This window comes from Gopherus flavomarginatus, chromosome 1, assembly GCF_025201925.1.
Source record: "Gopherus flavomarginatus isolate rGopFla2 chromosome 1, rGopFla2.mat.asm, whole genome shotgun sequence".
NCBI lineage: Eukaryota > Metazoa > Chordata > Testudines > Testudinidae > Gopherus > Gopherus flavomarginatus.
Genome location: NC_066617.1, coordinates 349,777,559 through 349,790,980, shown reverse-complemented (window position 1 = coordinate 349,790,980; position 13,422 = coordinate 349,777,559). Strand labels below are relative to the sequence as shown.

General features: G+C 48.1%; 1 protein-coding gene and 1 long non-coding RNA gene across 2 annotated transcripts in view; one reads left to right on the top strand and one right to left on the bottom strand.

The window, feature by feature from the left end:
* CTSC (cathepsin C) overlaps positions 1 to 7,601 on the bottom strand; it is a 36,070-nt gene extending 28,469 nt beyond the window's left edge. The window contains exons 1-2 of the mRNA XM_050941859.1: positions 7,313 to 7,601; positions 1,837 to 1,982 (exon numbers count right to left, since the gene is read on the bottom strand). Of these exons, the coding sequence (XP_050797816.1) occupies positions 1,837 to 1,982; positions 7,313 to 7,478 (312 nt within the window). The 5' untranslated portion in view covers positions 7,479 to 7,601. The remainder of the gene's footprint in view (positions 1 to 1,836; positions 1,983 to 7,312) is intronic.
* Positions 7,602 to 9,133: 1,532 nt separating this feature from the next.
* LOC127046049 (uncharacterized) lies at positions 9,134 to 11,005 on the top strand. Its single transcript, XR_007772920.1, has 4 exons — positions 9,134 to 9,400; positions 9,924 to 10,027; positions 10,133 to 10,236; positions 10,812 to 11,005. It is a non-coding gene; the product is annotated as an uncharacterized LOC127046049 (long non-coding RNA).
* The last annotated feature ends 2,417 nt before the right edge of the window (positions 11,006 to 13,422 follow it).

Sequence of the window (13,422 nt, the reverse complement as noted above, 5' to 3'; positions counted from 1 at the left end):
GCAAGTTAGTTATAATCTGCTTAATGATCAACTCAAATAGTCCAACCTAATGTTTGTAAGAAGGAAGACTTTAACCCAGGTATGTCTTGCTGAAGGAGTCTGAAACATTAGTAATCAACAGTGGTCTAATAGCCTACCTATTCAATAAGCATCTTATGTCTCCAACTACTAAAAACCTCTGCAAAACTAGGAATGAATCAAATTGCCACGCAGTAGGGAGTCTCAGATTTTTTCCTCTGAATCTCAAACAGCTTCATTCTTCCTTGTTCATGCAATCATTTGAGGCATAGTCAGAATACTCATTAGGTAGCAGATACCACCACATTTCAAGCACTAAACCAGCTTTCACAAACATAAAAGAATAGGTCAGATCGGTGTTTTTAATCAGTCTGTCTTCCACGGTCCTTTGACTCAGTTAGTGCTCTCCAAATGAACTTCAATTTCACAAGAGCCAAGTTTAATCTCTTGTGAATGCTACTGGAGTAGCACTGTTACCCGGCAACTCTTGCACCAGGGGAGCCTAACTGTTGAAACGCAACTTGTTTATATTCCTTTCAGAAGCCACTTGCTGTTTCTACAGTTTATCAGGATGTAACTTGATAACTGACATTTGTCTAAACTGCTCACTTTATTGGCTCTCGAAGCAACCCTTCACATTTAACATGAAAGACATCAGCCTAAGGATCCCACAGTCTGTGTCGGTCTAGTATTTCCCCTAAGTGTGTCTGTCAAGCAAAGTAACACTATTATGTTCAGTTCTGGCAGGTGGAATTAATAGTTCCGTCCTAGGTGCGTGAAAGAAAACAAGCCAGTACACTGAGCTCCATTACCCTAGTAACGGCAATAATTCATAATTCATGTTGTGATACGTAGTGCCCTGAAGTAATGAAAATTCATTTAGGGATTTACCTTTGCACTGTCCCAGATGTACTGCAATGCAAAGCAACCATAACTAGATCTCATTCTTTCGTACTTTATAATCTTTAAAATATCATAGATTTCAAGGCTAGATGGGACCATTATGATAGTCTAATCTGACAACCTGCATATACAGGCCAGAGAACCTCACCCAGTAATACCTACCTCAAGACCATAAATTCTGGTTACGCTATAGCATAGCTTTTTAAAAAAAAAGATATCCAGTCTTGATTTTAAAGAGGTCAAGTGATGGAGAATCCAGATTAGCTCATCAGAGAGCTTTACTTCCCTCACTGTTAGACGTGCATAATGAAGCAGCATGAGGCTGTCTTCCAAGCTGGCCCTAACACTTCATTTCAGGCTCTGGAGTGCTAGGCTGATCAGTAAGACATCAGCCCAGTTGATGTTGGTTTCCCCATTCAGTTAGGAAAGTAACCACACCCAAATTTGTCATTCTGGACAAGATCCTATCAGTCCCTCAGGAAAGTATTTTCCCTATGAAACTGTCATTCCTTTTCATCAGAAGAGTGTCCATAATATCGCTGGCTCAAGCAAGAATGTCTGGTTCAGCAATCCAGACCCTTCACTGGTGAATAGTTTGAGGAGTTTTTTTAAATATAAAGATACTTAGGAGTCCTTATATTGTGTTTTTCATCACTAGATCTCAAAGGCAGTCAGTACCATTACTCCCCTTTCAAAGAGCAAGGATAGGATGCACAGTTAGGTGAAGAAAGTTGTTCAAGGTCAACCAGCAGTCCAGTGGCAGAGTCAAGAATGGAACTCAGGTCTCTTGAGTCCCAGTGCCATATTCTAACCACTAGGCAACATTGCTATGAAGAGAAACCAGAATACAGATAGATTTGGGGCGGGGGCGGGGAGGGAAGGGAGAAGACAAATGTAACAAAAATTAAAACTTACCTTAAAAAATGCAAACCATTTGTAATCATTTATTACAACTTCAAAGCCTTGATTGTAAATTATGGTGAAGAAGCCAAAATTGCCCAGATCATCTTGAGCTACAGCCACCTTCTGAAGAGTCACAACTACTTTTTTTTCCACAGGTCCTGCAGAGATGAGAAAGTTTTTACATGGACGGAAATTTACTATGCCACTTACGAACTTACATTACCAGACTTGAAAATAAAATACTGGCCTTAGGGCTGCTGTGTAAAATATGTCTCATGTGACATGCAGAAAGTACTAGGCAGATAAATTTTATTGGGATCAGTTTTTTGGTTGATATATTTTTCCTGTTGGTGTACTAGACTTTTTTCAGAGCCTTATGGTTTTTATATATCTGGGTTTGGCACATGAGAAGTACTGAGCACCTGTTGCAGGAATAGGTTTATTTTACTGCAGTGGAATCTATTACACAAGCTTCCTTATCTCTGGATATTAATAGCAGTGAAATGATTGGCCCAATCACAGCAAAGCTGGCAGTGGCTTCTTAACACACATCTGTAGCTAGGTATTATCAGTGCATTGCCATTTAGTGCCATGCAGCCTAGAACAGACGTTGCATGGCAGTTCCAACAGGGGCACCCTTACTTGCCTCAGAATCCCTCCTCCAAGCTTGCTTCCCACAACTAAAAGCTCAACTCTGGGCAAGAGAAGCAGCAGAGCACCAGTTAGATTGAAAATAAAAGATGGCCAACCCAGAAACATATGAAAGAGAAAATGACCTCTCCTCAGGGCAGTTCTCTCCCACCTCCCTTCCCTGTAGATGGTAAACTCCTTCAGGCTATGAAGTGCCAAGTGGCACAATTGAGCTATATTATACCACCCATACACACCCAGGGAATGGGGAGGGAAGAGACCCAGAAGTCTGCCATCAAGATTGAGGCAGATGAGTGAAATGCAAAGAATGGATGGTGGAGTGAGTGGAAGGAGAATGGAATTTAGGGCAGGGACAAATAAAACTACCAAGGGGCAATATGAGACAGAGGCCCAATTTTAGACGACTTATGTGCATACCCCATACCGGGCTAGGGGAGAAGGCAGCTGTTAGACTGTTTCACCAATGGCACTTGATTAAATTCACATTCACAAAAGACATTTAAAATATTTTTGAAACCATTTTTAAATACAGGGCGGCAATCAAATTTGCACATAGCCATGTTCCAAACCACTGTAATTGTTTTAAAAGAAAAAGTCTCTAGCCTGGATCAACTGCTGTGACTGACTTTTAGATGTCTAAAAGTCACAGTCTGAGTCAGGCACCCAGGCTCCCCAAACAATGCATGATGAGAGACAGGTGCCTTAGAATGTGATCCACAAACTGTAGCAAGCTGGATAGGGAGATGCCTAAACTAGCCAATGGGAGATGTCGATGACAGGAGTGCGTCTAAGGCCTGGTCTACGTGTTTAAACCGAATTTAGCAGCGTTAAATCGATATAACCCTGCACCTATCCACACAACGAGGCCCTTAATATCGATATAAAGGGCTCTTTAAACCGATTTCTGTACTCCTCCCCGACAAGAGGAGTAGCGCTGTAATCGGTATTGCCATGTCAGATTAAGGTTAGTGTGGCCGCAAATTGACGGTATTGGCCTCTGGGCGGTATCCCACAGTGCACCATTGTGACAGCTCTAGAAAGCAATCTGAACTCAGATGCACTAGCCAGGTAGACAGGAAAAGCCCCGCGAACTTTTGAATTTCATTTCCTGTTTGCCCAGCGTGGAGCTCTGATCAGCACGGATGGCGATGCAGTCCCAAATCCAAAAAGAGCTCCAGTATGGACCATACGGGAGATACTGGACCTGATCGCTGTATGGGGAGACAAATCTGTTCTATCAGAGCTCCGTTCCAGAAGATGAAATGACAAAGCATGTGAAAAAATCTCCAGGCTATGATAGACAGAGGCCACAGCACAGTGCTTGTGACAAGCATAACGGAAAGCCAAAGAATCAAATGGATGTTCGTGGAGGGAGGGAGGGGGGACTGAGGACTCCAGCTATCCCACAGTCCCTGCAGTCTCCGAAAAGCATTTGCATTCTTGGCTGAGCTCCCAATGCCTGAAGGGTCAAAAACATTTTTCCGGGTGTTTCAGGGTGTATGTTGTCAATTTACCCCTCCCCTGAAAGAAAAGCGAAAAAAAAGTTTCTCGCCTTTTTTCAATGTCAGCCTTTGTCTACTGCATGCTGCTGGTAGACGAGGTGCTGCAGCGCTGAACACCAGCATCCCCTTCCTGGTGGCAGACGGTACAATATGACTGCTATCCATCATCATCAGCAGCCCGTGAGTGCTCCTGGCTGGCCTCAGGTGAGGTCACCGGGGATGCCTGGGTAAAAATGGGAATGACTCCTGGTCATTCCCAGCAGATGGTACAGAACGGCTGGTAACCGTCTTCATTATAGCAACTGGAGGCTGAGCTCCATCAGCACCCCTCCCTTCCTGTCTAAAGAAAAGATTCTGTACTGCCTGGACTATCATAGCAGCGAGAGGCTGGGTTCCTCTCCCCTGCCACCCTTTAGTGTCCTGCCTGGACTATCACAGCAGTTGGAGGCTTCCTCTCCCTCATTTTATCTCACTAAAAAGTCAGTGTTTCTTATTCCTGCATTCTTTATTACTTCATCACACAAATGGGGGGACACTGCCACGGTAGCCCAGGAGAGCTGGGAGAGGAGGGAAGCAACGGGTGGGGTTGTTGCAGGGGCACCCCCTAGAATGGCATGCAGCTCATCATTTCTGCGGGATCTCTAGGGCTCTGACACGGAGCAGCTGTGCTCTCTGGTTCTCTAGTACACTTGCCCCATATTCTAGGCAGGACTGACTCTATTTTTAGACAAAACATAAAGAAGGGAATGACCCGGGGAATCATTTCCATTTTTGTCTTTAAGCCCTCGGCCGACCTCAGCGAGGCCAGCCAGGAGCACCCATGACAGCAGCAGATGGTACAGAATGACTGATAACCATCATCTCATCGCCAATTTACAATGGCATGGCAGACAGTGCAATACGGATGGTAACCATCTCTGCTATCTTGCAAAGGCAAATAAATGTTGCTGTGTAGCACTGCAGTATCGCGTCTGTCAGCAGCATCCAGTACACATACAGTGACAGTGACAAAAGGCTCCATGGTTGCCATGCTATGGCGTCTGCCAGGGCAATCCAGGGAAAAAGGGCGCAAAATGATTGTCTGCCATTGCTTTCACGGAGGAAGGATTGAGTGACGACATTTACTCAGAATCACCAGTGACACTGTTTTTGCATTGGGATCTCAACACAGAATTCCAATGGGAGGGGGAGACTGCAGGAACTATGGGATAGCTACAGGATAGCTACCCACAGTGCAACGCTCTGGAAATCGATGCTAGCCTCGGTACATGGACGCACACCGCGGAATTAATGTGCTTAGTGTAGCCGCGTGCAATCGACTTTATACAATCTGTTTTACAAAAACGGTTTATGTAAAATTGGAATAATCCCGTATTGTAGACATACCCTTAGATCCACCCGTTCAGAGAGAGGCACCTAAGCCCCAGCTGTAGGCGGTGCCTCTCTCTGGTCTGAAACCAGGGGAAGAGAGTTATTCCTCTGCCTAACTTGTGGGTATAGGACCAATTCAGTAGGTGCACTCAGAAGCTGAACCCCACACAAAACCATTTAGGCCAGTGGTTAAAGTACTCGCCTGGGATGTGCCCTGGGATGCGGAAAACCCTCATTACAAGTCCCTCCTCTGCCAGGTGAGAAGGGATTTGAACAGAGATCGGCTACCTGGCAGGTGGCAGGGCAGGACAAGAGGCAATACAGCATAGCAGATTTAGATTAAATCTCAGCAAAAACTTCCTAACTGTATAACCAGTAGGACAATGGAACAGACTGCCTAGGGAGGTTGCGGAAGCTTCTTCACTGGAGATTTTCAAAAGGAAGCTGGATAGCCATCTGATAGCAATCCTGTATCTTGGCAGGGGTTATCCTAGATGACCCTTGTGGTCCCTAACCCTTCTAACTCTATAGTTCTATGATTCTAAGGCAGCTCTCTGCTCTGTGGATCACTCTGGGGCTTAGGAGTCCTGGCATATTTACACTTTGAGATTGGGTGTGATTCCTTGATTGAGGAAATATACCCATGCTAACAATAAAGCAGAACTGTGGCAGCACAAGAGGTGGGCAGGGCTAGCAGAACCTATGATAGGTCCTAACTGGGGTGGTTAGCCCCTCCCACTACTTGCACTACAGCAACCATTTTTAGTCCAGGAGTTTGAGGAGAGCTAGTGTGTGTCCTTCCTCGAGCTGGGCATCAATCACACACTCAGCTCAAAGTGCAGAATACCCCTAGAGTGACACAGCCCGGTGTATGCCCAGAGGCAGAGTCAGACACACTCTACTGCAAAAATGTAGGTGCCAAGCAAATGTAAGCAACTACAGGGTTAAGCTGCAGTCAAGCTGAAGTTTTATAGATCACAGTGGCTTCTAAAAATGGTAATTAGGTGCCTAAATCTGGGGGTTAGAGACTTTAAATATCCAGGCCCCTACCCCTGTTAGAAAAGATATCCAAGACTAACTGCAACCACTTTTTAAACACAAAAGTAGCAAAGTCTTGTTCCTGACATAATCAAGGTAAAAGAGACAAGTTAAATGAAATCAGATTAACTTTCCTATTTAAACTTACAAGTCTTAAAAACCACAAATTATTCACATTTGTAGGCTTGGTTTACTTGTAACCAACGTGCCCTTTAGTATCACGTGGTAAGACGGGAGGGAAATTCCATTGTTAGCCTCTATTCCCATCCTAACCTCCTGAACTTGTCATAACATATTGCTGCTTAGTAACAGAATCAAAATGGCTAAATTTGAAAGAGAAAAGTTCTGAAACAGTTTTTACAGCTCACATTCAGTTCCCTACAGAATTGCAGGAGCTAACACCCAATTTCTCATTCTACTTCCTCTTTTGATATCTGAATTGATACATCAGAATGGGAATTTCCTAAGAACAGGCCAGCTGAAAATTAACCAGAAACAAGTAATTTAAAGAGAAGAAACAAATACACAAGTTTCCACGGAGTTCTTAGGGGGTCAAAGGGCCACGTAACCCAGACAATCCCTTTTATGAAAATATCCCGTGTGGTTTTAGTTTCCCACTAAATGAACTAGGGGGGCAGCTTGGGTGGGGGGGTGAAAGGATCTGTTCAAACAGGAGTAGATCAGACATGCCGCATGGTTTTAAAAAAGCCAGGGCCCTGGGACAGAACGTGTTTTGCCAACACTCTTAAAGGACCAAGGGGGCTTTTTCGTTCGTTTTAAAAAAGGATTTTAACTAAAGCGTGTTTGTCTGAGATTGTCACAAGCTGATTATCGCGCTGGCCAGAGGAAAAAGGGCAAAAAGAAAGAGAAAACCAGGTGGAGAAAGAAAATGAAGAGGGGTGGAATAAATGCCCCCCAGCACTTACCCATCTCGGAGCAGTTAATGTGGCGGTTCTGGCCCCCCTTCCCCACCTGGAAGACCCAGGTGCCCTCCAGGTCCGCAAAGCTGCAGTTGGCCGGGGTGTCGGCCAGCGACCCCCGGAGCTGGCAGAGCAGGAGGACGGGGAAAAGGCACCATGCTAAGCGCCCCATGTCTGCGGGCGGCGGCTCCACACGGCCCCGCTGCTGGGGGAGCCGAGCTGGACCGAGCGGAGCGCAGACAGTCCAGCAACGCCAGCAGCAGCGGCCTCCCTCCCCCAGCTCTACGCGCTACCGGGTTGGGGCCGCCGGGGACCCAGGGCCAGACCCGCCCCGGAGGGATCACGTGGGAAAGGGGAACGTGGCCTCCTGCCCTGCCCTGCAGCTGGCCTGCTGGGTGCAGCAAGGCGGATACAGCAGCAAACCCAGCTCCCTCGTGGGGTGTCAGGTGTGTTATCCCCGGCTAGCCGCGCACCGTCCCCCAGCATCATGCATGAGCTTCCTCGGGGCTTCAGACAACACGGAGCCAGAGGCAGAGATCTGGCTGTAGCAGATCCGCCCCCCACTGAACAAGCTGCGGCTGGCGCTGGGCAGGAATGGGTGTATTTTCTTCTCTTTAAAAAAAAATCCTCCCCCCCCCTCCCCCAATGCTGGCCATCCAAAACTTTTCATTTTTGACTAAGTCCTCACTGAAGTACAACAACAATCTTTAGTCAAATATTTCAAGAGATGGGACAAAACCAATGTTGCCAGTTCTTCCCTCTTCCACCTCCCACTGAATTTGGGGGTGGGAGTAAGGGGCAGTGCATATGAAATAGATGCCAGAACAAATTGGTTCCTAGATCTGATTTGGCAACTCTCCAATGACCAGTTTTTACAGAATCAAACTCAAACCACCTTGATTTGTCTGTTGCAGAGATGGAGGAAACTCCCAACCCCCTTTAAAAAAAAAATTATCAGGGTTGGAAGGGAACTCAGGAGACCATCTAGTCCAATCCCCTGCTCAAAGCAGGACCAATCCCCAGACATATTTTTGCCCCAGATCTCTAAATTGTCCCCTCAAGAATTGAGCTCATAATCTGGGGTTTAAGAGACCAAAGCTCAAACCACTGAGCTATCCCTTTACTGGCTTTTGGCAACTCAAATAATCTGTCTAGTTTTGCAAACTCCAGACTTACAAAGAAGGAAGTGCAAAACCAAACCACAGAACCCCTCCAGCTCATCACAAACCATCCTGTGTGACTTGCACATTCAGAGAAATCCTGACGTGTTTTGAACTTGTGGTTCTCCCTCATATTTTAATATAGTTTGTTCAAATGTAAAACATAGCGTCCCCTTTTCCCACCCGCCTTTCTCTTCTGCTCAGAGAGCACCATGATTACATGGCAGCCACTAGTGTTTGTCTCCACTAGTGCTCCCACCATTTCCTCATAATTATTAATCAGGCTAGGGACCAGCTGACAAGAGGGTCCCGTTGTGCTGGAACTGTACAGCACACAGTAGCAGACTGTCCCTGTTCTGCAGCACTTACATTCTAAGTAGACAAAACACATATAATTTTTACAGACAGTAGCAAGCATCCATGTTCGAATTTTCCAACGGACATGTCCTAGCTAAACAGCCTGTTGGAATACTCAGATTTGCAGCCTTAGGGCTTCTCTTCACATACAGCGCGACAGGAAAGGGCTTTAGTGAAGATGCTGCTTCGCTGACGAGAGAGAAGCGGTAGCTGTGTTGACGGGAGAAGCTCTCCGGTCGACATGGCACTGGCCTTGGCTACACCACAAAGTTGCAGCGCTGGTGAGGGGGTTACAGTGCTGCAACTTAGGAGGTGTACACACCTGCAGGGCATTACCAGCGCTGCAACTCCCTGTTTGCAGCGCTGGCCGTACACCCGGTCGAACCTCGGGTGTAGAGGATCCAGCGCTGGATCACCAGCGCTGGTCATCAGGTGTAGACACTCACCAGCATTTTTCTTGACCTCCGTGGAATAAGCAGGTATCCCAGCATACCTGAGGAAGCCTCTCCGGTAATCAAGAAAACTCCACTGCCTTGTGCTCACCTGACCCCTCCTTTAAATGCTCAGCTGTAGTGTAGTCTCCTTCCCCGCGGTTTGCTCTGGTGTTCCCCGACCCCCCCCTCCAAGCAGGTCTCCTTCCCCGCGGTGTGCTCCGGTGTTCCCCGACCTCCCCTCCAAGCAGGTCTCCTTCCCCGCGGTTTGCTCCGGTGTTCCCCGACCTCCCCTCCAAGCAGGTCTCCTTCCCCGCGGTTTGCTCCGGTGTTCCCCGACCCCCCCTCCAAGCAGGTCTCCTTCCCCGCGGTGTGCTCCGGTGTTCCCCGACCTCCCCTCCAAGCAGGTCTCCTTCCCCGCGGTTTGCTCCGGTGTTCCCCGACCTCCCCTCCAAGCAGGTCTCCTTCCCCGCGGTTTGCTCCGGTGTTCCCCGACCCCCCTCCAAGCAGGTCTCCTTCCCCGCGGTTTTGCTCTGGTGTTCCCCGACCTCCCCTCCAAGCAGGTCTCCTTCCCCGTGGTGTGCTCCGGTGTTCCCCGACTCCCCCCCCGCAAGCAGGTCTCCTTCCCCGCGGTGTGCTCCGGTGTTCCCCGACCTCCCCTCCAAGCAGGTCTCCTTCCCCGCGGTTTGCTCCGGTGTTCCCCGACCCCCCCTCCAAGCAGGTCTCCTTCCCCGCGGTGTGCTCCAGTGTTCCCCGACCTCCTCTCCAAGCAGGTCTCCTTCCCCGCGGTGTGCTCCAGTGTTCCCCGACCTCCCCTCCAAGCAGGTCTCCTTCCCCGCGGTTTGCTCCGGTGTTCCCCGACCCCCCCCTCCAAGCAGGTCTCCTTCCCCGCGGTGTGCTCCGGTGTTCCCCGACCTCCCCTCCAAGCAGGTCTCCTTCCCCGCGGTGTGCTCCGGTGTTCCCCGACCTCCCCTCCAAGCAGGTCTCCTTCCCCGCGGTTTGCTCGGTGTTCCCCGACCTCCCCTCCAAGCAGGTCTCCTTCCCCGCGGTGTGCTCCGGTGTTCCCCGACCTCCCCTCCAAGCAGGTCTCCTTCCCCGCGGTTTGCTCCGGTGTTCCCCGACCTCCCCTCCAAGCAGGTCTCCTTCCCCGCGGTTTGCTCCGGTGTTCCCCGACCTCCCCTCCAAGCAGGTCTCCTTCCCCGCGGTTTGCTCCGGTGTTCCCCGACCCCCCCTCCAAGCAGGTCTCCTTCCCCGCGGTTTGCTCTGGTGTTCCCCGACCTCCCCTCCAAGCAGGTCTCCTTCCCCGTGGTGTGCTCCGGTGTTCCCCGACTCCCCCTCCAAGCAGGTCTCCTTCCCCGCGGTGTGCTCCGGTGTTCCCCCGACCCCCCCCCCCGCAAGCAGGTCTCCTTCCCCGCGGTGTGCTCCGGTGTTCCCCGACCTCCCCTCCAAGCAGGTCTCCTTCCCCGCGGTTTGCTCCGGTGTTCCCCGACCCCCCCTCCAAGCAGGTCTCCTTCCCCGCGGTGTGCTCCAGTGTTCCCCGACCTCCTCTCCAAGCAGGTCTCCTTCCCCGCGGTGTGCTCCGGTGTTTCCCACCCCCCCCCCCCCCAGCACGGAGGCAGCCACGCGGTGTCCCTGCGCTGCAGGGTAGGGGCGAGCTCAGCACACAGTGCTGGCAACATTCATCAATAAGTTCGTCAGCTGCTCAGGATCCATTCATTAAAAAAAATCGCAGAAAAATCGCTGTACAATCACAATGCTGCCACACTGCTCCGAATGTCTGCCAAAGCAACACGGGGCGTTGGAACAGGAACAGGAAGCGGAAAGACAATCACACTTCCTTCCCCTTCCCACAAGCCACAGCGCCGATATGGGATGAGGTGCTCTGTGGGATAGCCGCCCACAATGCACCACTCCCAACAGCGCTGCAGTGTGGCCACATCTAACACCACTTGCAGCGCTGGTTGCTGTAAGTGTGGCCACTCTGCAGCGCTGGCCCTATACAGCTGTACTAACACAGCTGTAACAACCAGCGCTGCAAAATTGTAGATGTAGACATACCCACTCTCTACACAGAAGGTTAGGGCTCACTCAAGGGCATGGATTTTTCACACCCCTGAAAGACGTAGTTGTACCAATATAGTGCTGTAGTGTAGACCTGGACTTAGTGGCTTACAAGGTCCTTTCAATTGAGTAGGCTGCCAGCATATGACAGGTATATCCAGTAACAATGGATAAGCACATGAAGTGAGTGTTCCTGATCATCAACAGTGAAATGGTTAACTGTGTGAGCATTTGCATGCAAACCCCTGGAATGAAAGAGTTCACATTTCTCTTAATGGTTGTTGTTTCATTGTGTCTGCAGATTCCAAATGTGCATAGCTTTCTATTCTGAAGGTTATGTCTACAGCCAGAGATGCTAGACAATTTAAGCATGAGTGAATGGATTCTGGGGAGGAACAAGGGGGAGTAAGATATATAGCAATAACCTATGCTAGTGGAGTTGGCAGAAATTTAAACATTGAAGTGTTCACACTGTAATTCATGCATTGCTTTGACTACGTTGTGTTTTTAAACTGTTTTAGTTATTTACTTATTTTGTTTTAAAAGTGGTTTATATCAGTTTAGTTTAAATCAATTCCTAAATGAGTTAAGCTATACTTGGTTAGAACCAAAATCATAGTGTCCACACAGTCTTTTGCACTAGTTTAACTAAATTAGCTTAAAATCACATCTTTAGTTAAACCAGAGCACTGGATTTCAATGCCAATACTTCACAGTTTGAATTTTTTCCAGTCATCCTCAAGGAGAAGAATTAGTTTCAATGTCAACATTGCTGGTAAATGTCCTTATTCAGGGGAACAGAAAAACAATAACTCATTGCACTTATTCAGAGACTATCATTAGAGGTTTTACAAAGGTGGGTGAACTAAAATTCCTCCCACATTGCAGATAAGGAAACTGGCATGACTTCAATTCAGTGAGACTTCGTTGGGATGAGAAACTATACAAATGTTGTCAAGGTACCGAAATAAAAAAGGAACAGGCCCCTAATGGATATGTCCGAGGGAGCTACAATTTGTTTTCCATATGCACTGCCATTTCTGACTGTTCCTGATCTGGTGACTGGTGGCTACATGGCATGATGCCATCTCGTCTGACTCTCACCTTTCAGCCATGATGTCAGGGAACAATCTGTACCTCCTCGCTTTCTGATGGCAAGTTTTCTTGATAATATGAGGAAATATCCTTCTTGCACTTCCCTCTTCTTTTGGAGCAGAAAGCATCTCTGTCTCAAGGCTTGTCTACACTTTCAGCACTCTGCCACGCTTAGTACTTATGCTGACGACGTAGGTACTCGACCTCCCCGAAAAGCAATAGCTATGTCGATGAGAGAAGCCCTCCTGTTGACATAGTGTTGTCTACACCAGAGTTTAGGTCAGTATAACTACATCACTCAGGGTGTAGAATTAGTTATACCTATGTAAGTTTGTACTGTAGACCAAGCTTCAATCTGACCTCTGTCACATTGATTATATATGAGTTTGGACTGTGCATTGTGCCTCCCTTTCCACCTGTAGTTGATGGTCTCTGAAGGCTTGTCTACACGCTAAGTTGCACCTGTTTAACTTAAATCTGTTTAGAGTCACACCCTTAGGCTATGTTAACCTGTGGAACTCCTTGCCAGAGATGTTGTGAAGGCCAAGACTATAACAGGGTTCAACAATAACAACAAAAAAGAACTAGATAAGTTCATGGAGGATAGACCCATCAATGGCTTTTAGCCAGGATGGACAGGGATGGTGTCCCTAGCCTATATTTGTCAGAAGCTGGGAATAAGTGACGGGATGCATCACTTGATGATTACCTGTTCTGTTCATTCCCTCTGGGACACCTGGCATTGGCCACTGTTGGAAGACAGGATACTGGGCTAGCATGGACTTTTGGTCTGACCCAGTATGGCTGTTCTTATGTCTTCATTGCAAATACAGGTGTGTCTTTACATCGAGCTAGCTAATGATATAAAATCCTTGTCTAAGGCATGAGTAGATTTTACCTCCACGTAGCTAGTGAAACTCAACCTGTATCCCCTACCTGACATTTACCTTGAGTAGCTAAATGGAATTAAAAGCTACCTGTGCCATGTCTCTACTAGGACTGTACACAAAAA